We start from the raw sequence: 27989 nt of genomic DNA, 5'->3' as shown, positions 1-27989 counted from the left end.
CGATAGATGTGCTCCTCCCTCCCCCCTCCCTCCTCATTCACATTTAGTTCTCCTACCGTTTGTGACCACTGTCCTGTTGTACTCCAACGTCTGTAGGTTTGTGGTCAAATCTTTCAGATACAATGCCTGCAATGAAAGTGAAAAAAATTAGCTTCTTAATAAGTAAGATGTGATCAGATAGAAACAATGATTCAGATGTAATCAGATAGATAGAAATATTAATTCAGATGTGACCAGAGAAAAAACTGATTCTAGTTTGATCAGACAAAAACTTGCTGTGCATGGAGATTATTTATGGTCAACGGTGTACGATGGTTTACGATAATGTTATGTTGCCAACATAAGAACTAACCGTCTATAATTCCCCCAACTAATGTTGTCTACCTGTGAGATGCGACACAAATCCTCCATAAGAAGAAACTCGCAGCCAATGCCAACTCCCCAGAGGGTGATGTTCTGGTCCCTCGCTCTTGAAGCTTCACTGTGAGTTTCATTTTCGTACCTTGAAAATAGTCCATTAGTTTCATTTGTGTACCTTGTAAATAGACAATTAGTTTCATTTTTAAATGCAATTAAACTTGAGATGTCATAAAAAAAATTAGACCAGGGCTTTAAGTAATACATTCTTTGAATACTTATAAATTCGCATCGAAACTTTCACTTTGAGCTCTATGTCAGTCGAATCTAGACTAGACTTTTAAGTAGACCACAGTGGACTAGATTATAATATTTAAATATAATATTAATAATATAATATTTAAAATCCTCTTTCAGACCTTACTAATAGTGATTTGGATAACGGTTAACAAGATTGTCCCTAACTAAAGGTATATACACTTTGAAGCTTGGTAAACTTTTTTTTAAGAACCATAAAATCAAAAATTCTACTTTTCAATGACATTCGAACTCGAGATTCATCGGCTCGGAAGTAAAGCTCTACCAATAGACCACCATCCTCAAACATTGGAAATAATAAATTAGGGTTAGATCTAGTTAGAAAAGAAAAAAAAAGTTAACAGAAAAAAAAAATCCTAATATAAAAAAAAAATATTCAAACCTACGTATTGATGTAGTCCCCATTGGTGATCAGAATTATAATTTTAGGCACCTGCCTCTCTGTGGCAAGTACGCTATCAATTGCTGCACCTAGAACTGTGTCTGTGGTCAAGACCCGGTTGGATAACTTTAAACTTGATACGCCTTTGAAAGTAAAATGGATTTTAATAACACTTTTTTTGGTGATTTATGTTAGAGATTTTCATGGCTCGGGGAATATCAATATACAGGAAGTTGTTTTTTTTACAAAGCCTATAGCAACTCACTCTGCCTGTCTGTCTGTAATTATGTCTGTCTGTCTGTCTGCCTGTCTTTCTGGTAAAAGTGTGTACACGTTATTTTTCCCACACCCATTCTCGTAACTATTCTAAACTTAACACACACAATTTTTCATTGTCGAAGACGAGACATCAATCCAAAGAAAAAATTAACAACTTTGTCAATTAATCACTGGTGATTAAATATTCTGTTAAATACCAACAAAGAAAATTAATCCTTCAGTATTCACGGATATTGCTAAAAGTGTAATGTATAGTTCAGTAATTGTTAACACTATTTCTACAACATGCATTCTCCGATCAAGTTGATACTTTACAACAAGTATTTATTGTACCTAACAAAACATGAATCAATTTTTAAACATTAGCTAATAGGTTATTCAATTGTTGGTAATTAATTGTTTTGTTGTATATCGAATAAGGGAATTTGAAAGATATAGTATAGCTTTAAGGGCCAAGTTCTTTCCCCCCAAATAAGCTTTGTCTTTTTTAAAAAAGGATTTTAAAACTATTTGCTTGTTAATAATATTGGTTTATACCGCGGCTTACACTGTACAGAAAATTTGATGTTAAAATTACGTAATAGCAAGCCAGCATTGCCCGATGGCCGAGTGGGTAAAATCGTTCGTTTAAGCAGCTGACGGTGTAGATACCTGACTGGAACCAAACATTTTTTTTTCTATATTTCATCATGTTATTAGTTCATTATTAAAAATGTAGGTATTGTCTTTCTAAAAAAAAATATTTTTTTTATAGTTTTTCTTGTTTTATTTAGTCAGAGTATAAAGGGCAAGTTGCGTTAGGCAAGTTGTTAAAATAGTTCTCTTATGGGAAAAGAAATAATATAGCAGAAGTCCTCTATTTGTTAAATAATTTTATTTCTCAATAGGCTGTGGCCTTTTCGGGAAATATCGAAAATGATAAAAATACAAAGGTTTGATAGACCTTGCAGTTTTCGTGTACAGCAATCGTCAGATTGCAAATCAGTCAAAATCAGTTCTTAATGAGCGCCTAGGATGTATAAGGAACGTGCGTACGACAGCTTAAGAGATCTTGTGGCGTAGCATCCATGGTGCAAAGGGGTTCAATGAAGCGGGCCCAAGTCCATTATGGACTAACAGCATGTGACGTAACAACCATGGCAGCTATGAACAATAGGGGTCCACATGAGCCCTAGGGGATAATACTTTGTACTTGTATAAAGCCGATTTAAAACTACTTGTATTGGAATGTCTTTTGGTAAATATACAAGCTCAATTTTTGTCACACACTTAACTTGTCTGTTGGTGGGGAGGGGGGGGAGGGTACCAACACATTGTATGTTGAACCCGGGCCGATGGGTACCTTGCTACGCCACTGAGTGGGTTAGCAAACTGTTTTAAATCCATACAGAGTTCAAAACAACTAAAACATATAAAATACTTTATTAAAACACAAAGCGTATATTGAAAGAAACTGTGTTAACTATTTTGAATCAACCATGTCATTAATTTGTACTAGATCTAGACTAACGATCTAGAGTTCACTTTTTTCACTTTTGTGAACCTCTTGGAGGGAAGAAGGTTTCCGTGCTGCCTTGTCAACCTTCTTTTCAATAAGAAATTTGCTCGAGTCTTAAATCGAACTCGAGGTCTCAAGCTACCACGATGAAGGCCAACACGTTAGCCACTCAGCTATTTGTATTTGTAACAAACTCTAACGTTAAATCGCATTTAAAAAATCCATAGTTTAAAATCCTTCACAAATGACCCAGATAGACACATGAAATGCGTAGGAAGTGACGTCTGGAACATATAAGATAACATAAGATAATAATTCTCTACAACAGGCTTATCTCCCCTAAGCTAAGAACATTTTTATATAAAGTAAAGTTTATAATAATAACGACTAATTAATTAAATAAACGTATTGATTTTTTTTATTTTTGTCATCAACATTAAATAAGTGTGCAAAGTTTCAGCTTGATCCGAGAAACGGCAGTGTGAGAAATAAGGTGTAAGAGATTCCGCCCAAATAGACAGACGGGGTGGGTTTATATTAACTTTGCATAATTTATAACACAATCAACAGAACAAAACTTTTGACTTAACTGGAATAGATCGTTTCGTAATCTGACTGAAGCTGGATGGAAGAGGTAGATGTTGATATCACTACTCCAACATGTGTGTCCGATGGTCCTATGAATAGAATCTGGAGACCTACAAATAAGACAGAGAAATAAAATTAATAAGAGAAAGAGTCCAGAAATTTTTGTTTTGTTTTTGTTGTTGTAGTTGTTTTTGTACAAACTACTACTATTTTCCTCTTTAAATAACTAAGTTGAAATAGATAATTATATTCAAAGTTGAAAGGTGTGTAGTTCTTACATTTCAAGACAGTGGCCATAATACGTTGAAAGTTTGATTCTCCAGTTTTGGTCGATACATCAATAGCGAATACTAGATCCACTGGCTCACGATATGTATCTGTTGAGTGCCATTAATACATTTTAGAAAGACATGTATTATTTTTTTTATAGATCTAGATCTATACATTTACGAGCATCTGAAATTAGTGTATACAATTATACAACATTAGACTATACAACACTAGACTATACACCACTAGACTATACTGTACTATACAGCACTCTACATCACTAGACTATATAAAACTAGCCTATACAACATTAGACTACACACTACTAGACTATACAAAACTAGACTACACAATACTAGCCTATACAACACTAGACTATACAACACTAGACTCTACAACACTAGACAATACAACATTAGACTATACAACATTAGACTGTACAACATTAGACTATACAACATTAGACTATACAACATTAGACTGTACAATATTAGACTATACAACACTAGACTCTACAACACTAGACTCTACAACATTAGACTATACAACATTAGACTATACAACATTAGACTGTACAACATTAGACTGTACAACATTAGACTGTACACCATTAGACTATACAACATTAGACTGTACAACATTAGACTGTACAACATTAGACAATACAACATTAGACTGTACACCATTAGACTATACAACATTAGACTATACAACATTAGACTGTACAACATTAGACTATACAACATTAGACTGTACAACACTAGACTCTACAACATTAGACTCTACAACATTAGACTCTACAACATTAGGCTGTACAACATTAGACTATACAACATTAGACTATACAACATTAGACTGTATAACACTAGACTATACAACATTAGACTATACAACATTAGACTATACAACATTAGACTATACAACATTAGACTATACAACATTAGACTGTACAACATTAGACTGTACAACATTAGACTATACAACATTAGACTATACAACATTAGACTGTACAACATTAGACTGTACAACATTAGACTATACAACACTAGACTCTACAACACTAGACTATACAACATTAGACTGTACAACATTAGACTCTACAACACTAGACTATACAACACTAGACTATACAACATTAGACTGTACAACATTAGACTATACAACACTAGACTATACAACATTAGACTGTACAACATTAGACTATACAACACAAGACTATACAACATTAGACTATACAACATTAGACTGTACAACATTAGACTGTACAACATTAGACTATACAACATTAGACTATACAACATTAGACTATACAACATTAGACTATACAACACTAGACTATACAACATTAGACTGTACAACATTAGACTATACAACACAAGACTATACAACATTATACTATACAACATTAGACTGTACAACATTAGACTGTACAACATTAGACTATACAACATTAGACTATACAACATTAGACTGTACAACATTAGACTGTACAACATTAGACTATACAACATTAGACTATACAACATTAGACTGTACAACATTAGACTATACAACACTAGACTCTACAACACTAGACTATACAACATTAGACTGTACAACATTAGACTCTACAACACTAGACTATACAACACTAGACTATACAACATTAGACTGTACAACATTAGACTATACAACACTAGACTATACAACATTAGACTGTACAACATTAGACTATACAACACAAGACTATACAACATTAGACTATACAACATTAAACTGTACAACATTAGACTGTACAACATTAGACTATACAACATTAGACTATACAACATTAGACTATACAACATTAGACTATACAACATTAGACTGTACAACATTAGATTATACAACACTAGACTATACAACACTTGACTATACAACATTAGACTATACAACATTAGACTATACAACATTAGACTGTACAACATTAGACTGTACAACATTAGACTATACAACATTAGACTATACAACATTAGACTGTACAACATTAGACTATACAACACTAGACTCTACAACACTAGACTATACAACATTAGACTGTACAACATTAGACTCTACAACACTAGACTATACAACACTAGACTATACAACATTAGACTGTACAACATTAGACTATACAACACTAGACTATACAACATTAGACTGTACAACATTAGACTATACAACACAAGACTATACAACATTAGACTATACAACATTAAACTGTACAACATTAGACTGTACAACATTAGACTATACAACATTAGACTATACAACATTAGACTATACAACATTAGACTATACAACATTAGATTATACAACACTAGACTATACAACACTTGACTATACAACATTAGACTATACAACATTAGACTATACAACATTAGACTGTACAACATTAGACTGTACAACATTAGACTATACAACACTAGACTATACAACACTAGACTCTACAACACTAGACTATACAACACTAGACTATACAACATTAGACTATACAACACACAATCCAGAGAAGGGGGTGGCAAGGGCTGCTAGCTCAGTTTTCGTCACTGATGATTGATACAGATAAATACACATATATAGTTATAAATCTCAGGGGGGGGGGGGCAACTCAACGAGGACATGTCTTTATTTACAGGGCATCACAAAGATAGATCATTAAAGGTCGACCTAATTTATTACGATTGACGATTGTTGGAATCGTCATTCCAACTGCTACATATGCATGTGAGACGTGGAAGTCATCTGTCAAAATTGAGAAAAGACTAAATGTGGCTCAACAGAGATGGCTGAGACGGATTTTGGGAGTCAGTTACACAGATCGGGTCTCAAACCAGGAAATCCTTTGCCGAACTGGGAGTCGAACACTTAGTGAGGTTGTGACTGAGCGTCGCATGAGGTTTGCGGGACATGTTCTACGTCAAAATGAATTACGCACACCAAGAGTTGCGATAACATGGAAGCCAAAACGAGGAAATGCAAACAGGGACGTCCTCGTATTACCTGGCGACACACCTTCATGGAGGACCTCAGAACAGTGGACACCAGGTGGGAGGAGGCTTCAGACATTGCCAGTGACAGATCATTATGGAGACAGCTTGCCGCCCAATGCGCCGAATGGCGCGGGAGGACCTAAGTCTAAGTAAGTCTAAGTAAGTCTAAGTAAGTCTAAGTAAGTAAGTCATTTATTACGCCATCTTCACCCTAAGCCCACGACATAGGCGGCACTCTATTATTTCTGCCTGTGTCAACATTCCTTTTCAGTCTAGTCTCAAACAGTACACGAGCCAGAAACATGTTACTAAACACAGGGCGTTTTATTTAACAAGACGTCTTAAAATAAAACGTCCCACACGACACGAGACATCTTACTTAACACAAGACGTCTTATTCAGCACAAGACGTCTTTCTTTAAGATAAGACCTCTTACTTAGCAATTAAATAGCCCAAAGCGTGTCACTTTACACAAGCCGCCTTACTTAACACAAAGAAAAGCTTATAGACAGGCAGACAGAAAGACAGACAGACAGAGTTGATATAAGCTTTGTAAAAATACAAGTTATCTGCGAAATGCTTTTTTTTCGCAAAAATGATAACAACAGCAAAAACAAAAGCAGCAGCAGCAACGAAAACAATAATAACAACGACAACAAACATCAACAAACCACAGACTAGAAGAAACAGCAACAACATCGACAACAACAACAAACATCAACAAACCACAGACTAGAAGAAACAGCAACAACATCGACAACAACAACAAACATTAACAAACCACAGACTAGAAGAAACAGCAACAACATCGACAACAACAACAAACATCAACAAACCACAGACTAGAAGAAACAGCAACAACATCGACAACAACAACAAACAAGAACAAACCACAGACTAGAAGAAACAGCAACAACATCGACAACAACAACAAACATCAACAAACCACAGACTAGAAGAAACAGCAACAACATCGACAACAACAACAAACATCAACAGATCCAACGGAATTACTCTAAACAGCTTTTATTACGTAAATTTTAATTCCAAACGTGAAAATATTTATGTAAAAGAAAAACATACAAAGTAATGTTATATATATATATATCTAGGCCTGCTTCGTTTCTATTTCATTAAATTAAAAAAAAAAAAAAGAAAAGCATAAATAATACTTTGAAAAAAAAACAACATACATAAAGTCTAATTGTATCATATCGTGTTATTAAATGTGTAAACAGATCTAGACTAGCAACAATAAATCTATGATATTAGAAATATTTTTTACCATTTTTTTTTTGTTTAGCGCTATTTCATGCTTTTTGCTTTCTCAATACTTTATGATCCTCTCCCTTGTCTGGACCAGTTGGGAGAAATGGAAGAGGGGGATTTTACCCTAATACCTTTTTAAAAGCATTAAAAAAAAGGGGGGGACGACCTGAATTTGAACTAATGGCTCCATCCCCAAGTATAATTTCTTTATCTTGTGATACCAAACAAAATAATTAATTACGAATAGTTAATTAACTAATTGAATAGATTCTTGTGTTGTCAGGTAAAAGAAATAATTACACAAAATTTCAGCTTGATCCGAGATTGTGTGTGAGAAATGATGTGTGCAACCCTTTAACCAGCCAGACAGACAGACAGACAGACAGACAGACCGAGTTGATATAAGCTTTGTGAAAAACAACCCCCCTCCGGACTTCACAGAGTATTTCCCAGACCTCAGCTGATAAAAAAGGAGGAAAACGAGTTTTGTTTTTATTTGGTTCATGCTTCACTGGTTACGTTTGAGGAACATGGGTAGTAAATCTTTTGACTGCTATCAATAAAACTGGACTTTAATGCGAGGAGCTTCAAATTTCAAAAATAGAGCACGCCTCTGCTTCTTTTAGATTACAATTAAAAGCTTGATCACAGACACACACAAAAGTAATTTTTTTAAATTATATTTTTAGTTCATGTTTGCTTGAAATGATTTTAAAAATAAATTTAAAAAAAACCTGGCTTTCAAAGTCAAACTTGCCAGTTAAAATGTTTATTAAAGTAAAGCATTTAATTTGGTATCAAACAACCCTGTATTTCCTTTAAATTCAAATAAATCGAAAGTAATAAGAGTCTCAGATCTTACACACGTTGTCAGTTTCTCCTGTTGTTAGCTGTGTAAAGGCTCCAAAGAATTCTCGTACATTTTCAATTTCAAAAGCCTGTTAGTTTTATATAGAAAATAACAAAAGTTAACATACGTACAAATTATTTTAAAAGAGAAGCTAAACAGGGGAAAATGAAGAGCAAGCGATATGAAGAAATATGGGGGTCCTATAACGGAACCTGGTGGCAGAGCGGTAAAGCGCTTGGCATCCGAACCGAATGTCCCGGGCTCAAATCCTGGTGAAGACTGGGCACCTCTGAGTCCACCCAGCTCTAATGGGTACCTGACATTAGTTAAGGAAAAGTAAAGGCGGTTAGTCGTTGTGCTGGCCACATGACACCCTCGTTAACCGTAGGCCACAGAAACAGTTGACATTTACATCATCTGCCCTATAGACCACAAGGTGTGAAAGGAGGAACTTTACTTTTAGATCGGAACCCTTGCCCCCCCCCCTTTCCGTTCGACAAAATAAAGGAATAAATAAATAGAATTAGCAATGTCAGAACGCCTTATGAAAATGGACTGTTACCAGCTTAATAGGAATACAAAACTTAATTGCACAGTGCTGAAAAGAATACCAAAAATTAGCAAACTGTTTGACAACTATAAAGGCGATTATCAATTATTTCTTATTCGGATAACAACTATGCGCCTAAAAAAACACCTTTTGATATTTATGAATTTGCTTCAAAAGTAAAACAGCGTTTCTTAAACTGTTGGGGGTGACGTCCTACTGAGAGGCTTCCAACTGGGACTAATTTATTATTAATCATTGCAGTTATGAATATTAACCAAGTATAATAAAATGATTACTAATGTTTGGAAAAATAAAAATACTGTAAGTAGGAGACGTTTCTTCCTTTCAGTTGAAACCTTTTTACAGTTTTCGAGAGAGGCGTCGGCTCATTTGGTTTTTTTTTAAAGATATTTCAAAACATCTCCGCTGACGTGATTCAATTCCTCTTTTCTTATGTCGAATTTGTCACATGTAGTGTAGGCCTACCTCCTTATCTGTTCGACTTTTGTGTGACAAAAAAAGTAATGCCCCTAACAAGAGAGACCTTCTTAACACAAAGATTTTTCGACGATCACGCACTTGGCCCATTAGAAACGTATGTGCGCTGTTTATACCCCGAATGTTGTTATGTTGTTTGACCTGTTATGGAGTATGTGTGTAGGTGTGTTTCCTAGGTAATATAGTTAGGGAGTATTTATTGTTAGTTAGAGAGAGAGAGAGAGAGAGAGAGAGCATTATATAAACGTTAGTTTTGTACAATGATGAAAGCGATGTCGTAAGCTGTGTTAAGTTCGACAGACGACTCCAGAACGCCAGAGTGTAAAGACGTGTTTTTTTTTTTATTGTGAGTTAGATTTGTTACATCTCAAGTTCTTCTTCTTCTTCATCGTTCTCATTGTTATGTTGGAGTGTTCATATGACTAGACCAATACATGAGATGAACTGCGCAGTGGTTTCCAAATCAGTGAACTCTCCATATAGTTTTCTTTCTATTGGGGTGATTTGGGGCCAATGTCTTATACGGGCCTCTTGGTAATGAGAGCAGTTTTGGAGGACGTGGTCGGCATTTTCTGGTGATACTCCACATGGGCAGATTTCGCTGGTTCCAATTTTGAGCTTCCGGAACATGTGTTGTCGCATTCTGTTGTGTCCGGTCCTGAGTCGAAAGATTAGACGTTGGTCTTGTCGGGATAGCTTATAGTAAGCGTCATCTTTCATCTCAAGTTGAATTGGTCTATATTTTGATAAAAGTTGTATTTAGTTTTGTTTTGAAAAGACGTTTACTCCAGGTATTTCAAGTTCTACAACTTCTGTATAGTACTCCTACAGCGGTGTTTAGTTGTCTACCAACTGCTACAAGTCAACGACCATCAACCACAAATGTTCCTTCACACAATAGTATTGGCCAATCTGGCTTTCTTCTTTATCGTTAATTTGACCTGCACCTTTGAAATGCGCTCTTCTTAACATTAGTTAGTGTGCGTTGTAAACTCCAAGAGGCTTGATGGCTGAGTCGTAAAGCACTTGGCTTCCAAACCGAGAGGTTCTTGGTTCAAATCTCGAAGAAGACATGGATTTTCAATTTTGGGATTTTATGATGCCTCTGAGACCAACCAACCGGACATTCGTTTGGTAAAGTAAATGCGGTGGTAGTTGCACTGGCCACATGACGCCCTCGTTAACCATCTACAATAGATACAGTTGACCTGTATCATCTGCCTTGCCGATTGCAGGGTCTGAAATGGGTACTTTACTTTTTTTTTATCAAAAAAAAAAACTGTTACAAGAGAATGAATTACTGAAGCGCAGATCACTGGAAAACGCTGGGCGCACGGGGCTCCGTAACCACGGAACTTGGTGACTGGGACTGATGTTACCATAGGACCTCAACATGTGTCTATAATAAAGTGATAAATAAGAAGTTATAAAGGCCTCAATACGCTTCATTTGTTTTCTCTTAATGAAAAAATAATAATTTTTTTGATTGCCGTATATTTATATAATTAGAAATACACATTTTTATGTATAAATTTTTAAAAATATAATTGTTATACTATCTTATAGATTTATTGCAAACCTGTTTCGGTCCGTTGGTTGTTAAAGATTCCAATTCAGTCATGCTCAAATACGGAAAAATTCCGAGACCCCAAATGTCGACGCCTTTGGCTTGTGCAAGCTCAGATTCCAGTTTGGTTTTCAATCTAGAAAGAAAAAACACTTTTGGAGGTGTAGGTTAATAGGACACATCAAACAATAAGGCGACATGATCTTTGACAAAGTGCTAGCTAAATCTAATGAGGCAGGTAGTTTGTAGTTTTAACTAGTGATTGGCATGGCTGCCTGGTCGTGAGGTATGCGCTGGATTGTCATGCGTTTGTGTCGATGATTCCTGGTTCAAACCCTGCTCATGCTCACAGTCTACCTTCGTCGTCCTGCTTGAGGCTCGGATAAGAAAGTTGATTAGCTTCAACTCTGAAGGAACATCCGAAACATGTAAAGCATTTTACAAAACATTTGACATTGAGATTCAGGGATAGCTAGATACAGGGACAGCTAGGTCTAATTAGATATTCAGTATAGTTACAAGCGTGGTCGAAAGGACAAGTGCGCTTGAACTTGGCTTGGCTTGGCTACCTAGAAAAGGGCTCGAGGTTCGACACCAGACTCGGGCAGAGTTGTGTTTACTGAGCGCCTAAAGTCTGCACGGAAAACCAAGTCCTAGATACTCCCCCCCCCCCCCACACTGGTCCACAAATGAGATTGGACCATAGCGCTCTGAGCATGCTATAAGCATGAAAGTAGCGCTATATAAAAGCTATAATAATAATAATAATATTTAACTACATTTTGGGGAGCAGTGGCTGAGCGATAAACCGCTTGGCTTCCGAACAGGGGGAGGGTCCTGGGTTCGAATCCTACTGAAGACTGGGATTTTTTAATGTCAGAATCTTTGGGCGCCTTTGAGTCCACCCAGCTCTAATTGGGAAAAGTAAAGAGAGTTGGTCGTTCTTCTGTCCACATGACACATTTATTAACGTGGGCCACAGAAACATAATCTTTACATCATCTGCTCTGAACCTCGCATTATCTGAAAGGGGAACTTTACTTTCGGCTACCTCGTGAATTAACCTCTCCATATAAAAAGCAATGTGTTCTGCCTAATGCTCAGAATACTCGAAGTGTTCAGTTCAGGAAAATTGTTTTGGGAAACATTGTAGTCCATATACCCAATCAAAATTAATTTTTTTTTATCAATTAACAGATAGATTCATGCCCCACATTGTTATCTACCTGTTGTCCGACTTCCCAGATGAGATTAATATCATCTTCTGAGAAACATTACGTTTCTCCTTGGTCAAAATGTCCACTGCCTTTCTTATGCCTACATCGGTGGCCCTCATCTGCCCAGGAAATGTAAAGTCAAAAACTCCTGTAACACAGAGCAAAACAAATTTTCATTGCTGTCTTTTAATAGAAACCTTTGATGCTATGAACTTATCAAACGATTACAAATAGTAAGACTTGTCTTCGAGTCTGAAGATTAATGAGGAATGCAGTATTTACCGTGGCTACGCAGCACTAGATATATATGACAATATGGGTATTTGGGAGAATGCCTTGTGGGCCGGTACCAATTGGGCCAGTAGTTCCACCGAAAGGACCTCATGAATACCAGTAAATTAAGAAGATAATTATAATAATATATTAATATAATTATAATATTCTTTTAAAAAGCAACACATTGAGTGACTTGATTTAAAATATAATATTATACACTTCAAGTTAAAGTCTAATACTGATCTAAAAAAAATCACAATAAATACCCTACATCCCAATATAGTGCTTGTAGTTGTCGAAATATTAAACGATAAACAAGAAAAGTAATGGCCTTTTTTTTATTGTGATCGATTTCGGTTTAAATATAGTTGAATATATTCAGATAAATCTATCAAGGGACCAACAACAATCTTCTAGACTAGGCCTATAAAGTAAGGCGTATGTATGTATCTTACGAATAGAAATTAAAACCGTTTGACCAATGTTGATAAAACTTTTCTTTGGGTACTAACTGGAACCGTGACGTATTTATAGTAGCCCTCAAACATACTTTAGATCCTCAAAAAAAAGTTGCCTAACTCTATGAAAGTATTGCTATTTCATGGATCTTGGCCATGTTGACCATGTTTACACGAGAAAGGATCCAGATCTAGATCTAATTTTAAGAACTACACTTTAGCACAGATTGTTTTTTACTTTAACACATGAAAATACAAAATATAGTCTATTGAATTCATTATTTAATAAAATCAAGTTTCAAATTTGTATTTCGAAACATTTTTACATAAAATCGTTCCTTATATCTGTGAAGTTGGAAGTCCTGACGTACTAAAAAAAAATCCCATTCATTTAACAAATCGGGTAAACCCGTTTTAATTGTACTTTATATCCTATTCTTTTCGTGCTTCTTTCGTTTTTAATTTTTAATGTATCGGCTTAACGGGTAAACCCATTTTCGCACAACTACTTTAATTTTCGTGGCGAAAGAGAAAAACTTGAAAGGAACATTAGTTAAGTTTGACATAGATCTAAATCCAATCCACTAGATTAGTAATACACAAACTAAGGTCCGCAGGCCGCGGGTAATGAGCGGCTAGTGTTCTATTTATGACAAGTCCAGTCACATAGAAATTCTTATTGGTTTGGTCCCATGACCTTGAGTTGGTCCCACTATGAAACCCTTCATATAACACATTAATTATCTTGAGCAGATTAGCAATGCGTTAATTGGAACCAAAGTTAAAAATAATTGAAAAAGAAGAAGCAGAAAATAATGAAGATAAAAAGAAACTATTGCTGGAATGATGTGCAAAAAAAAAAAAGGAGTAAAAATAGTAATGTTTCCTTACAAGCCACCTTACAAACCTTATGATGACAGCATTTACGCTCAACGCCACAAGAAACACTAATGCCAAGGCGACCAAAAATATAGACTTAAATTGAAAGATGCAGATGCAGACAGACAAACTAGGTTTCCAAGTCATTGATAAAGCAGTGTTGTTGTTGTTGCTGTTGCTGTTGTTGTTGTTGCTGTTGTTGTTGTTGCTGCTGTTGCTGTTGCTGTTGTTGTTGTTGGTGGTGAGTAAAGTATAGTTTTTTTTTCCTTTCAGATCTTGCGATTTATAGGGCAGTTGATGTTAAGTTCATTTGTTGTTGTTTTTTTTTTGGTCAATGGTTAACGTGCAGGGTGTCATGTGACGAGAACAACGACCGCCGGCCTTTACTTTCTCTTAACTCTAGTCAGGTAACCGTTACAGTCTTCCCCTTGCGAGGTGGGCAGTTAAATATTTCATTTAAATAATCAAAAGTTCCCTTTCAGACCAACCGCCTTTACTTTTCCACAACTAATGTCAGGTACCCATTAGAGCTGGGTGGACTCAGCGGCTCCCAAAGATCCCGAAATTAAAATTCCCAGTCTTCATCAGGATTCGAACCCTGAACTCCGGTTCAGTAGCCAACCACTTTACCACTCAGCCACAACGCCTCCCAGTTAATGAATGGAGGATGAAGAGCTGTATTTGTAAATTGAAGTCCATATGGCTGAGAAAATGGCGAGGGGTGAAACTAAATCATAAACAAAATGTTCGTTGATGCCTTGAATGTGAATGTCAAGTAGTACAACTACATGTCAATGTATATAGTGGCAGGAATTGTTTTTTCACTTAAAGAGATTCCCCTTATTAAGTGTTATACTTTATTTCTTTAGTTATAAAGCCTAACATCTAATACATTATTCATATAGCTAACTATTTCGATACATTATGGCTGCCCGGTCGTGCAGTTTGCACGCTGGACTGTCGTTCGGACTTATCGATGGTCCCGGGTTCAAACCCTGCCCGCCCCCATCCCCCGTCGTCCAGCGGGAGGTTTGGACAAGGAAGTAAATTATCTTCAACTCGAAAGGAATATCCGAAACATGTAAAACATTTTACAAACAAGGATTATGAAACAATGCTTTCGAGGACAGGTATGATTGATGCCCACCATATGGCAAACAATTTGTAGTCCGGATTGTTTGTTTGTTTGTTTGTAACCATGTCCGCTTAGTATGGCTTTAATACACTGAATGACTACACAACACACATTTCGTGAACACATTCTTACAGACAAGTTACACGCACATGTAAACATAAAAACGACAACCGATACAGAATATAATTCTCACAACTGTAGTGTCTATTTTCCCCTCACCATACTGTAATTAAACTAACACTCTAATGAGGTAGTCACACTATTATAGTTACCGTAAAAGTGTTCAGAATGTAGGTATATGCATAAATATTCCTCTAAACATTGTATTTTAAATCTGAAATACAACTATTTATTTGACGAACCCAGAAGTCCACCATGAGTTAAACTGTCACATAATGTCCCAGGGTTATTATTATTTATGGGCAGATTAAACCCCTTCTTCTTCTTCTGGCCAGATTTTTGCTGCTGAGCTGTCAGCTCTTTTGCAGACTGTGCCAAGGAAAAAATAGTGTGCTGTTCTCTTCAGTTGTTCAGCACTGCTGTACAGGGTGCAGATTAAACCCCCAAACCGAAATATAAACAAATCTGTCGCTATATAAGTGCCTATGTGTTTGAATGGAGCATTTAATGATAAGAAAAATATATTTTTTTAATTTTTAGTTTAATTTAAAAAAATGTGTTGTTGTTTTTTTTCACAAAAATTGGATAAAATGGTCTAAAATTTTAAAAAATACACATGACAAATTATTAATGATTCCGATTAATATTTTGAAATGAAATTTGCACAGTGTCTTCAGCATTTAAATCTACTCATAATAAGCTACAACCATCACACAGAGAAAGAGAGAGAGGAAACCTTTATTCTGACTTATGTAGAAAGTCGAGGCAGCTAAGGAGAATTTAACCCATCAGGTACAGCTAGTGGAATGTAGAGTTTTGTTTCCTGCTGCTCATCATATGAGCTTCGAACCTGACGCTTTTCATTGTAGAATATTCTCTTCTCTATTTCTTTGTTCGATATTGGGTTCACGTGACTAGCTTTATATACTATATGTAGTGAATGCTTTTTAACTTACTGCCATAACCAACTCCTGATTCAACGTTCAACAAGGAAAATAAAAAAAGGGGTTTATCTAAGGTAGAGAACTTCCTATTTACAGTCATGCATCTCAATACTGTAAGGTTTATTTTCCCTTTTCCGGAATCAACCAAAATTAATTCATCTCCGCCATTTATTTATTGATTCGTGTTTTGTTAGAAAAAATGTCAGCTTCGTCTGAGTATGATTTGATGGGTGCTACAGCTGAAATTTGTACTAGACAAGTAAAGTACATATAGAATTTGTAATATAAAGGGTGTATACTTTATTGAATACAAAGGTGTGTGCTATCGTGGTCGTAGGACAAGATGAACCCAGGTACGCTGTTCGGCCTCATCGTGGCACCCGGGTGGAAACGGTTACTTGAAGGGACAACTAGGCTAAATGAATGGCGAAACATAACTCCCGTGGGGATGCCCATGGGTAGACGAGAGTCCACCTCTTGCATGGGCGGGGTTGCAAAAAAGTCCCCACAAACCTATCACCAATCCATGCTCTGTACAACGAAGGAAAATGGCGGAGGCTCCCGGTGTCCTCGGCCTTCGGCCATGTGCAGCCAAGCATGCGTTGGGGGCCAAATGCACCGGAAACATCAATGCTTTACATAGGCATTGACTCGAGTGTCTCCCAAACAGAACTGTGTTCCCACCGGTTTTTTTTTTTTTTTTTTACTGTTTGGCGTCCAAACAGGTTTTTTTTCAAACTTAGAGTTCGAAGAGCCTTCGGCTCAGCTCTTAAGACGATCAAACTGACAAGATGAAAAAAAATCTACAATTTCTTTATTTTACACTTGACAGAGTTGACAGTAGTGAATCAAGGAGCACTGCTATGTTACAGGTTCCTTCAAGGCACATTGACTGAGAACGTGTGTAAATAGAAACCTAATCCCAACAGTGACATACGCCCTCACTGGGTCACTGGACTACACACGTTTGTAACAGCTCTAATACGGACCACAGGGTGAGAGAGAGAGAGAGAGAGAGAGAGAGATGTACCAATGGATATCTGCAGACGATCTTATAATAAAAAAAATTAAAAGGGAGGTTAATGTTATTAAAGAAGGAATGGAGCGGAGACATACATGAGACAAGAAATATCCTTGATTAAATGAATCCCCTTCATGGCACTATAGGCAGAAAGAAAGAAATATTTATGCGTTATTTTGTTGAGATCGATTATCTTCACTCAGCGGATAGATCTTCACACAGGGGCTTAGCTAAGAATTTTCCATCGTTTGGGGGCCCGGAGGGCTTGACCTCTTTGGGGGCCCCTGCATTTTGCGTCATATTTATTTTTTAAGGTAAAAAACACTCATTAAGGGCTCCCACCACCCTAGCTACGCCACTGTCTTCACAGTCCATATCTAATCCTAACTATATCTCTCAATAATACAGAGCTTATGTCTCTTTTGAGATATCAATCAACATAATTAATTATCAATAAAAAATTGAATAATTGGTTAATTTTTTTATTGTATATTTTTAGGTACAATAAACATCTTTTTTTTTAAGTTTCAACTTGATCCGAGAATAGGTGTGTGAGAAATAACGTGTTCAATTATTCTAGGGGACAAAACCCAACATATCCAACCATATCTGTACATACTGAAGGATTAATTCAAAACTGTAGAACATTTACTACCATATGAACGTAGTTGTTTCTATTCATTAACTGTCAGTAGAACTTGTCCTTTGTATCATTTGTTATCAGTAGAACTTGTCCTTTGTATCATTTGATATCAGTAGAACTTGTCCTTTGTATCATTTGTTATCATTAGAACTTGTCCTTTGTATCATTTGATATCAGTAGAACTTGTCCTTTGTATCATATGATATCAGTAGAACTTATCATTTGTATCATTTGTTATCAGTAGAACTTGTCCTTTGTATCATATGTTATCAGTAGAACTTGTCCTTTGTATCATTTGTTATCAGTAGAACTTGTTCTTTGTATAATTTGGTATCCGTAGAACTTGTCCTTTGTATCATTTGATATCCGTAGAACTTGTTCTTTGTATCATTTGGTATCAGTAGAACTTGTTCTTTGTATCATTTGATATCAGTAGAACTTGTTCTTTGTATCATTTGATATCAGTAGAACTTGTCCTTTGTATCATTTGATATCAGTAGAACTTGTCCTTTGTATCATTTGATATCAGTAGAACTTGTCCTTTGTATCATTTGATAACAGTAGAACTTGTCCTTTGTATCATTTGATATCAGTAGAACTTGTCTTTTGCGGCATTTCAAATTATCGGAAATTATCTTTTTTTTTCCTCACTACTGTAGTTTATCGTTTCTGACCGTGCGGTGTAAGCGGTTAATAGTACAGATCATAATTATGCAGATTCATAATATAGAAAATTGCAGTAATTAAATGTCTTCTACTACAACATTGATTACTAGGTACACGGAAGGTATTGATACCGAAACACTGATAATTTCAATATCTACTCATTAAAGTATTTTATGTTTCTTTAGACGTAAACCAACACAGTAATATCAGACTAAAAAAAATAAGAACAATGATCTAAAAAAAATATCATAATATTATTAAGTAAAATAGTCTCATATTGTTTATTTATCCCTTTTTTTTTGTATTTTGATTATTAAGTATTTCAATCTTTAGTTTATAAAATCTGAACTGGTATGTTGTCAATGAAACGCTGTGTCAACAATTGGAGACTTATCTTCTCTGGAAAACATTTCGTACTAGACATACGCGAACGTCCGGAGATTCCATAACACTAAAAAAAATTATTCACGTTGTTGTATCCCCCCCCCCCTCCTCTTAATGCAAATCCGAACCCCCCCCCCCACACACACACACACACATGTAAAGTAACATAACAAGAAAATTCGAATTTTACAAAAAGACTTATTTATTAGTTATCATGTTCCCAAATTACATTGTTCATCCTGGTAGAGATTGGAAACGTCTCCATTTCTAGCCACGCATCCATGCAGTGGCGTACCTAATGGGGGGGGGGGAGGGGGGAGAATTTTAAAATCCCCCCGGGCCCCTAAATCCCTAGTTACGCCCCTGCATCCATGACGTATTCAGGTTTTTGTTTTCCAGAACTGTACATAGGCATCGGGCGGCCGTCAAATAAAAAACCTGTCGGAAAATGTGTTGTTTTTTTTTTAAAACCTGTGTGTAATTGCTGTTGAAGAATAAACTTCTAATCAAAGAATTCAACTCGTCTAGCTCCACTTACTATCAGTCTACGGCACGTACTTCAACACTAAGTCACTATCTCACTTCCCACATCAACAGGCCTGGTCGTTCTACAGTCGTTCTACAGTCCTGACATCACGTCACCCATGCTAGGCCGCGCACCTTCGACATAGGGTTCACGGAAGTCACGGCTAGGCTGACCCATTCAACCACTGGGCAGGTACGGGACAGGGGCGTAAGTTTATTAAAGAGGGACACTCATTCTCCACGAGAAACACAAGCACAACGAAATTCTTTCCCCAACACCGAGGTAAGTGAAGTCGGACCCGCGGAAGCCAAGGGACCACTGTGTATATTAACACAAAATGATGTAGTCTCAAGGTGCTTTGATAACATAACAAACATAAACACGATAATTAAAAATAAAAAAAAAAAGTTTTTTTTTAAAGTGTTGTTGTTTCTTTTAAATAATTTTTATTACGTCACAAAGCTTCACACCCCCTCCCCCTTGTATCGTAACAAATGTGTATACCGCCCTCCCCCCTTTAACCGTGACGTAATATCCGAAAGTTGATATGTTGATTCCTGATATTTATGCCAGAAATATTTCCCTAAATTCTTATATACTCTGACATCACTAGTGAGTTTCGTAGGGTGCAGGTTGACTGACACCCAAGTAGAAAAAAAAATTGCACTTTTCAAAATGCAGAATTTAAACAAAACAAAAAAACAAGTTTACAAAGAGAGTTTGTGTGGAAATGCAAATTCAAAATTGTAGGCCTTCGAAGTGGTCCGCTCAGGCAGGTTGAAATATTTTCAGAAAGAATATCAGAAACTATGAACTACAAACTATCAACAAGCTACATTATCTCCGTATATAGACTAAAAGAAGAGAAATGTGTGGATTCATAACAACCACACACTACTATATTGATAGTTCGACTAACGACTGCATAGCATACCATACGGAGATTATTAATGTTATTATTATATTGTTTATATTCATATTTTATCAATGAACGGAACATTTCCCTTAACGTTTATATTATGTAATTGCTTCTATGTATAGCGCTGCACTATTCTAATATGAAACACTACTTATTATATTTGGCTTTAAATTAGATTCGACTTAAATGCATACTAACTATATTTTTTTTTTATTTTGAAAAAAAAAATAAAAATTTTGTTTAAAATGTGAGTAGCTATTATGACGAAAAGTAATTAATTTAAAAATTTTTTTTTTTAATATTTTTTTTTGGACAAAACTTCTAAAACTATTTGCAAAAATGTGTTATAATATGTAACTGTCGAGTTTCCCTGATTGAATATTACCCCGTGTTTTTTTTATGTAAATAGAGAATAGTTGTAAACATGGTGTATATTTATGAAAAAAATATTGCTTCTTAGTCAATGTCAAAAAAAAAAAATTTCGCTTATAGAAAACAAAAATGTAACCGTTGCATTAGAACTTTCAGAGTTCTAAAATAACAGGACATCAAATTTTCAATATCTATTATTATTTCTAAAACAGGTCGAACGGACGAACGGACGGACTACACGAAACTATATATTCCTTAAATATTTGATCACTTGTATACAGCTAATGAAGTCGTCGAGGACAGACAATGAAATAGATTACGTCATAGAACTAATCATTTTACAAACAACCTACTTGTTTTCAAGACTTCGGCATCTGACATCAGTGGCACAAAGTCACTCACGTCTGTACTATACAGTACAACACCTACATGAGTCTTATTGGGTCCAATGTTGATTTCAGCCATATCTTGAAATATATATATACATATATATATATATATATATATATATATATATATATATATATATATATATATATATATATGTGTGTGTGTGTGTGTATGTGTATACTTGTATATTTGTATATATAGAGATAGATAGATAGATAGATAGATAGATAGATAGATAGATAGATAGATAGATAGATAGATAGATAGATAGATAGATAGATAGATAGATAGATAGATAGATAGATAGATAGATAGACAACGGCAGGATTAATTCAAGTTTGAAATTCAAGTCTGGACAATACTGATCTAATATATATATATTAATATGTGTGTGTGTGTGTGTGTGTGTTTCTATTACATTGGCGCAATTTATATAAGAACTCGTGACTTTTATTAACCCTCGCCATCTCTCTCATGTTTATAAAAACCTTTTTTAGTTGAACTAAGCCCTGTGACGTAGTGGAAAGCTCCCCCCCCCCCCTTTTTGAAGTCATTTGAAATAATTTCATTAATAAAACTACATTGACTCCAGTCTCGGCTAAATGCTTCGTTTCAGATTCACAAGGTCAGCTGTCTTTCACGAGGTGCTTGTAATTGTGTACACGATATCTCTACATACATACATTTATGTATAAATACCCTATACTCAAATACAAATCGTATTCCTTGTTAGGGTATATTTAAATTAACACAAATCGATTGTTTGTAATCGTTCTTCTAAATTATATTTTAAATTTCTTATTAAGCTCGACAAGTTCCATTATCAGTATTCTTTTGTAAAACTTAAGTAAACCAATTGTATATACCTATCCGCGTATTTTTTTACAATCTCATTTTCGCTATTAAAAGATCTAGAACTATGTTGTCCTTACTTTATGATATTACTTTAAAGAAAAATAACTGGCTTTAATATTTGATATCTATAAGCAGATTAGTTGGGGGGGGGGGCGCCTCTGAGTTTGTGACAACATAAACTCTCTTTAAGATAATCTTGTTTAATCTTGTATTTATTTTCAAGGATCCCTTATGGTATTAATTGATTGCTACTGGACTTAAAATAATGATAACACATGAAAGATAATATAATAAAAATAATGAAAGTAATTAAAATAACGTACTTACATTCACCGACTGATTTTATAGCAAGCGGAAAATACAATTCTAACTCTTTGGACCCATCTACGACAAAGACTAAATCAATAGGTCCTTGACTGGCATACCCTGGAAGAGAAAACATAATATCTTTTTAGCTAAACCTAAGACACTCAAAATGTATGTACAAAATCGTATGAATCTTTGATAATTAAACAATTTAAGTTTGTATTTTAAAAAAATAGATAGCTGAACTACAGTGGTGTAGCTAGAGAATTGGGGGGGGGCTTGTGGGGCTTAACCTCCCTGCATTTTGACATTCGACATCATGACATGAGATAATGGCGTAATATTTGATATAAAAACAAATTCCGGACACTCACTTGGACCCCTCCCCCTCTTTCTCCCCACCTAGCTACGCCACAGCTAAAATATCGATATGTTGAAAAAAAATTAGCTTTGGAGTTTGCGTTGGAACAGTGGCGTCACTAGGGTGGGTGCGTACAGACATATCTTTCACGTCGTTTGCTAAAACATGAATAAACGTTTTAACATGACAGATGTACTTTCAGTTATGGGTTTATCTACATAACATTTCCATCATCTCATGGGAAATTCTTTATTCATTAAAGACTCGTTGTTAGCGTGGTCACAAAATGTCCAATATTCTGCTTTTATAGAAACAGTCCGTACAATATTTCCTTCCATTGTTTTTCTTCTTTACATCGATTATAGCATGTCTTCTTTCACCTCTCAGGTTCTTTCTAGTTTTGGATTGGGTCACAAAAGAAGCCTACTCTAACGCAGGGAAAGGAATCCAATGGACTCTCACACAAAAGCTGGAAGATCTGGAATTCGCTGATGACATAGCCCTATTATCACACAGACTACAGGATACGCAAGAAAAGGTCACAGCTTTAAGCGAAGTAGGAAAAAGAGTAGGCGTCAAAATAAACCACCAAAGAACTAAAGTACTTAAAGTAAACAATAAACAAATTGGAGACATAGTACTGGATTCTCAGACAATAGACCAAGTAGAAAATTTTATATACCTTGGGAGTGTAGTCAGGTGGAACAGATGAAGACATTCAAAGCCGTGTAAACCTAGCGCGTCAGACATTTACACAGCTAAAACCAGCCTGGAAATCTCCTTACATCTCAAACAAGACTAAACTAAAAATCTTTAATTCTAATGTCAAGGCTGTCCTACTGTATGGTTCTGAAAAATGGAGAACAACTGAAGCCACAACAAAAAAAATACAGACCTTCATCAACAGATGCCTGAGAAATATCCAAAAAATACACTGGTATGACAAAGTAGAAAACACCAAACTGTGGGAGATGAGTGGACAGAAAAATATAGAAGTGCAGATCTTAGAGAGGAAGTGGAGATGGATTGGTCACACCTTTAGAAAAGATACCAGCAACAGAGCAAGGCAGCCTTAGAGTGGAACCCCCAGGGAACAAGACGCAGAGGAAGACCAAAAAGAACATGGCGACGCAGTGTACTTCAAGAAGCAGAGAAGACCGGAAAGAGCTGGGAAACCATAAAAAAAACTAGCAAGAGACCGTGGAGAGTGGCGTGTTTTTGTCGAGGCCCTAAGTTCCATGAGGAACTCAAACGAGTGATGATGATGATGATGAAACCCAAGTCCAGGGAATAACTTAATATACAATCAACATTTAGTGCTGCCTAGAAATGTTACGATTCTAATGATACATAAGATCAGAGCAAATGCCAGTTTGACCAATTCGTTAGATTGGATACTCGTTGGCTTCTGGAACACATGAGCTAGTGCTGTGATCTTTCTTTATATAATCATTAACAAACTAGGCTCCATTCGAAATGAAATTGTATTGGGATGAAAGGGTAACTCACCTATTTGCCCCACAAGAGCCGAAAACAAGCAGAAAAATCTGGCCAAGTGTTTCATTCTGTAAGAGTTCTGACCTTTCTACATTCTTATTCTAAAAGAAAGTGAATGGTATTATAAACTATCTTTTATATAATATTTGTAAAATAACTTTCTGATAGAGAACTGTATGCATTTGTAAATGTCGGTTCAAATTTGGTTATTCGGATCAAGGTTTTAGATTCAGGGTTCGGAGTTTTATGTTTTTATGTTGTCTTTTTACTACGCGACCCGATTCGGAGGGGAGGGGGGAGGTGCAAGGACGTCTTTGTTTATAAATCTATGCAGGTTTTCTGAGTCTGTTTTCCTTACCATTTGAAAATGTCGGTAGAGTTGAGGCAAAGACTCTTCAAACTGTCGAAAGAGTTGAGGCGAAGGCTCTTCAAAATCTAGTCTAAAAAATAAGAACAAGGAGCTGCCTGGATGGCTGAACAGATCCTTTTATCTGGAGGAGACGCAAGTTGGTGTCTATGTACCACACGACTCTTTCCAGTGATTTGAACGCATGGTCTAGAAGCTTGCCCGAAGACCGAGCACACTGGGGACTACCTCCATTTCCTTTCATGGTACCATACTTACCTTTCGTGAAATGACCTCTTCAGGAACAGACTGTGGATTTTTACCAACGTAGTGGGGGCTCTTTTAGAGCCCCAAACAGTACAATTGGCCTACTCTTGTACTTCTTGGGCACCCCTACGGCACTCTTGTTTTACGACTCATTCGGCCTAAGCGTTTCTATTTACGACCGTTTCCTCGCGAATACCTTACGTCACTTCAGACCTCATAACTTGATCTTACATTACCATGATATACACAATCGAATCTTCATCGGGTGACATGTATTTCACCATCAACCTCATAGTAGTCGTTACAAGTTTATTTGCTCTTTCTTACATTTTACATCATGCATTTGTTTTAGCTAATCATGCATTTGTTTTAGCTAATCATGCATTTCTTTTAGCTAATCATGCATTTCTTTTAGCTAATCACGCATTTCTTTTAGCTAAGCAAGCATTTCTTTTAGCTAATCACGCATTTCTTTTAGCTAATCATGCATTTCTTTTAGCTAATCATGCATTTCTTTTAGCTAATCACGCATTTCTTTTAGCTAAGCATGCATTTCTTTTAGCTAATCACGCATTTCTTTTAGCTAAGCATGCATTTCTTTTAGCTAATCACGCATTTCTTTTAGCTAAGCATGCATTTCTTTTAGCTAATCACGCATTTCTTTTAGCTAAGCATGCATTTCTTTTAGCTAATCACGCATTTCTTTTAGCTAAGCATGCATTTCTTTTAGCTAATCATGCATTTCTTTTAGCTAATCATGCATTTCTGTTAGCTAATCATGCATTTTTTAGCTAATCATGCATGTTTTAGCTAATCATGCATTTGTTTTAGCTAATCATGCATTTGTTTTAGCTAATCATGCATTTCTTTTAGCTAATGATGCATTTGTTTTAGCTAATCATGCATTTCTTTTAGCTAATCATGCATTTCTTTTAGCTAATCACGCATTTCATTTAGCTAATTATGAATACATGTGTTTAATATAATGAACTGGGTGGACTCCCATGGAGAACCGCATTCTAAGATAAGATAAGATAAGATAATTTTATTGATCCAATGAAATGGAAATTCAGTTTGACTACAATTGACAACATCAGCGTAACTACTGTACAATAACGGTATAGATGAAAAAACTTCACTGGCTCAAAGACTTAGACCAAATAGACTAATTGAAAAAGCATCGCATATCACTCGAATACAGCTACCATCTCTTGAAGAACTCTTTCATGAAAGATGCCTTTCCAAAACACTCTCGATTCTTAAAGACAACCTGCACCCATTAAACCACTGTTACATAAGATCTGAACGAAGTGGTCGTCTCCTTTCCATTAGGACTAAAACAGAAAGATTTAAAAACTCCTTTATCCAACTATCGGTCAGAGTGTTACAACAACAGCTTTCAGATCAGTCTAAACGAGTAAAAGAGGACGGCGTAAAGGAGGTGCCCTCTGGAAGCTCCCTAAAGATCAACTAAAGCTCCCATTGCCCTTACCGACATAGCGATAAGCAGCTGGATGCACTGGCCTTTGAAAGAAACAGCTGCTGAAGAATCCTCAAGAAGTTCGCTATTTGACCCCCTAAAAAAGATTACTTGGCGAAGACAGGCACACAAAATAAGGCAATAGAACCTCCACTATCAGGGCTTAGTCTGCACCAGACCTGGCACCAAAACATTGCAGTCAGAAGCCGCTTGTCGTGGCAATGTGAAATTCAGCCTCATCCGTAGTCTTCGTATACGAAGATAATGCATTTGTAATAGACCCACTAAAACAACATGAGCTTCTATAAACCCAATGATTTTATTAGTCTCTATTTATGTTCTTTACTCCAGCCACTTGTTCTCTAAAACTGACTTTCTTTTACACACAGTTCTGACACACTGCTGTTCACTCAAGCATGTACACTCAAGGTCCACTGGTCATTTCATACACAGGCACACACACACACTGCACTACCAGATACTAAAAACACATACACTTACTATCACAGCATTATTGTAAATAATTAAAATTATTTATAATTTTAAACTGCAAAAGACAGTTTGCGCTTTTCGTGGACATTTCTTGACAACAGTGTGTGCTAATATAAAGCTGACTTCGCTGCTGTTTTTTTGTTGTTTGCAAATAGCATTTCCTTTCCTTAATGTAACGGATGATCGTGCACTAGGGCCAATCAATTAAGAATAACAAGACTTGTGTTCGAGTCCGTAGATTAATACGGAATGCTGTATTTCCCGTGGCTACGCAGACCCACCTGTGACCTACATATTTTGCCGCTTCGAGAATAAGAATAACCAGTGTCCGACGGTGGTCGGATTAAGATGTACTTTTCGTCCGTCCTCGGCAGCGGATTTTCTTTAGGTCTCACTAAATGACACACAAGACGAACATGTTGATGAACTTCTAGCTTGAGAAATCGTTTTAAGACAAAATCAGAACATGTTTTTTTTTCTTCAATTTAAACAAAATCGATTTCCTACATGTCTTCATTCAATATACATTTGAAATATATATTTAAATACTATTACTATATGAGTCAAATATAAGTGGGAGCAGAAAAATTCTTATAAAGTTTTCTTTTTAATCTACTATTTGATTATTCTAAATATAGTGGGAACAAAATACTTGAATAAAAGTACTAACACAACTTACCGTAATGATGTGTGCTCAAGAAAACGACCCCAACTCTTGGACTATTCTAAGTCGAAATGTCTGTAAAATAAACACGCTAACCCGGAAGTGTAAAGCTTTTTTTTCCCACCTGCATAAAATAGGCCCTATTGATTTACCTTTTGGAAACGTCTGCCCTAAAAACTAAGGGCATTGAATCAGTTGGGAGACTAAAATGCAAGCAGTGGGAACAATCAAGGTCGTGGCAGATATTTGGTTCAATTTGCAGCGATTGGATCCCCATGATGACCTGCTAACTATCGTAAAAAAAACGCAAGCTAAAAATATATGGCCATATTACAAGATCTTCGGGGCTCG

At 36.0% G+C, this 27989-nt stretch overlaps 1 protein-coding gene across 3 annotated transcripts; it reads right to left on the bottom strand.

Annotated features, from left to right (window-relative positions):
• Positions 1-17: 17 nt before the first annotated feature.
• LOC106052680 (collagen alpha-5(VI) chain-like) lies at positions 18-27791 on the bottom strand. Of its 3 annotated transcripts, XM_056017804.1 has the most exons (12): positions 27654-27791; positions 24402-24490; positions 22553-22651; positions 21334-21447; positions 12647-12785; positions 11433-11556; positions 8818-8893; positions 3701-3799; positions 3425-3532; positions 1062-1200; positions 385-535; positions 18-126 (listed from the first exon to the last, which is right to left on the bottom strand). In XM_056017804.1, exons 2-12 carry the CDS (start codon positions 24454-24456, stop codon positions 34-36), a joined length of 1197 nt encoding a protein of 398 aa, XP_055873779.1. In that variant the 5' UTR covers positions 24457-24490; positions 27654-27791; the 3' UTR covers positions 18-33. The 3 variants fall into 3 exon arrangements, with proteins under 3 accessions (XP_055873779.1, XP_055873780.1, XP_055873781.1); XM_056017805.1 differs by lacking the exon at positions 22553-22651; XM_056017806.1 differs by lacking the exon at positions 24402-24490 and having other exon boundaries at positions 27654-27734.
• Positions 27792-27989: the final 198 nt, after the last annotated feature.

This window comes from Biomphalaria glabrata, chromosome 18, assembly GCF_947242115.1.
Source record: "Biomphalaria glabrata chromosome 18, xgBioGlab47.1, whole genome shotgun sequence".
NCBI lineage: Eukaryota > Metazoa > Mollusca > Gastropoda > Planorbidae > Biomphalaria > Biomphalaria glabrata.
The sequence above is the reverse complement of the archived record's forward strand: the minus strand, read 5'-3'. Positions and strand labels throughout refer to the sequence as shown.

Bases quoted from the DNA above. Each gene is read 5' to 3' on its own strand.
- LOC106052680 (XM_056017804.1), bottom strand. From the start codon at position 24,456: ATGAAACACTTGGCCAGATTTTTCTGCTTGTTTTCGGCTCTTGTGGGG. The intron at 3,533-3,700 runs GTAAGAACTACA...TCTTATTTGTAG, and splicing joins TATGGCCACTGTCTTGAAAT to GTCTCCAGATTCTATTCATA. The intron at 1,201-3,424 runs GTTAAGTCAAAA...TTACTTTCAAAG, and splicing joins TTACGAAACGATCTATTCCA to GCGTATCAAGTTTAAAGTTA.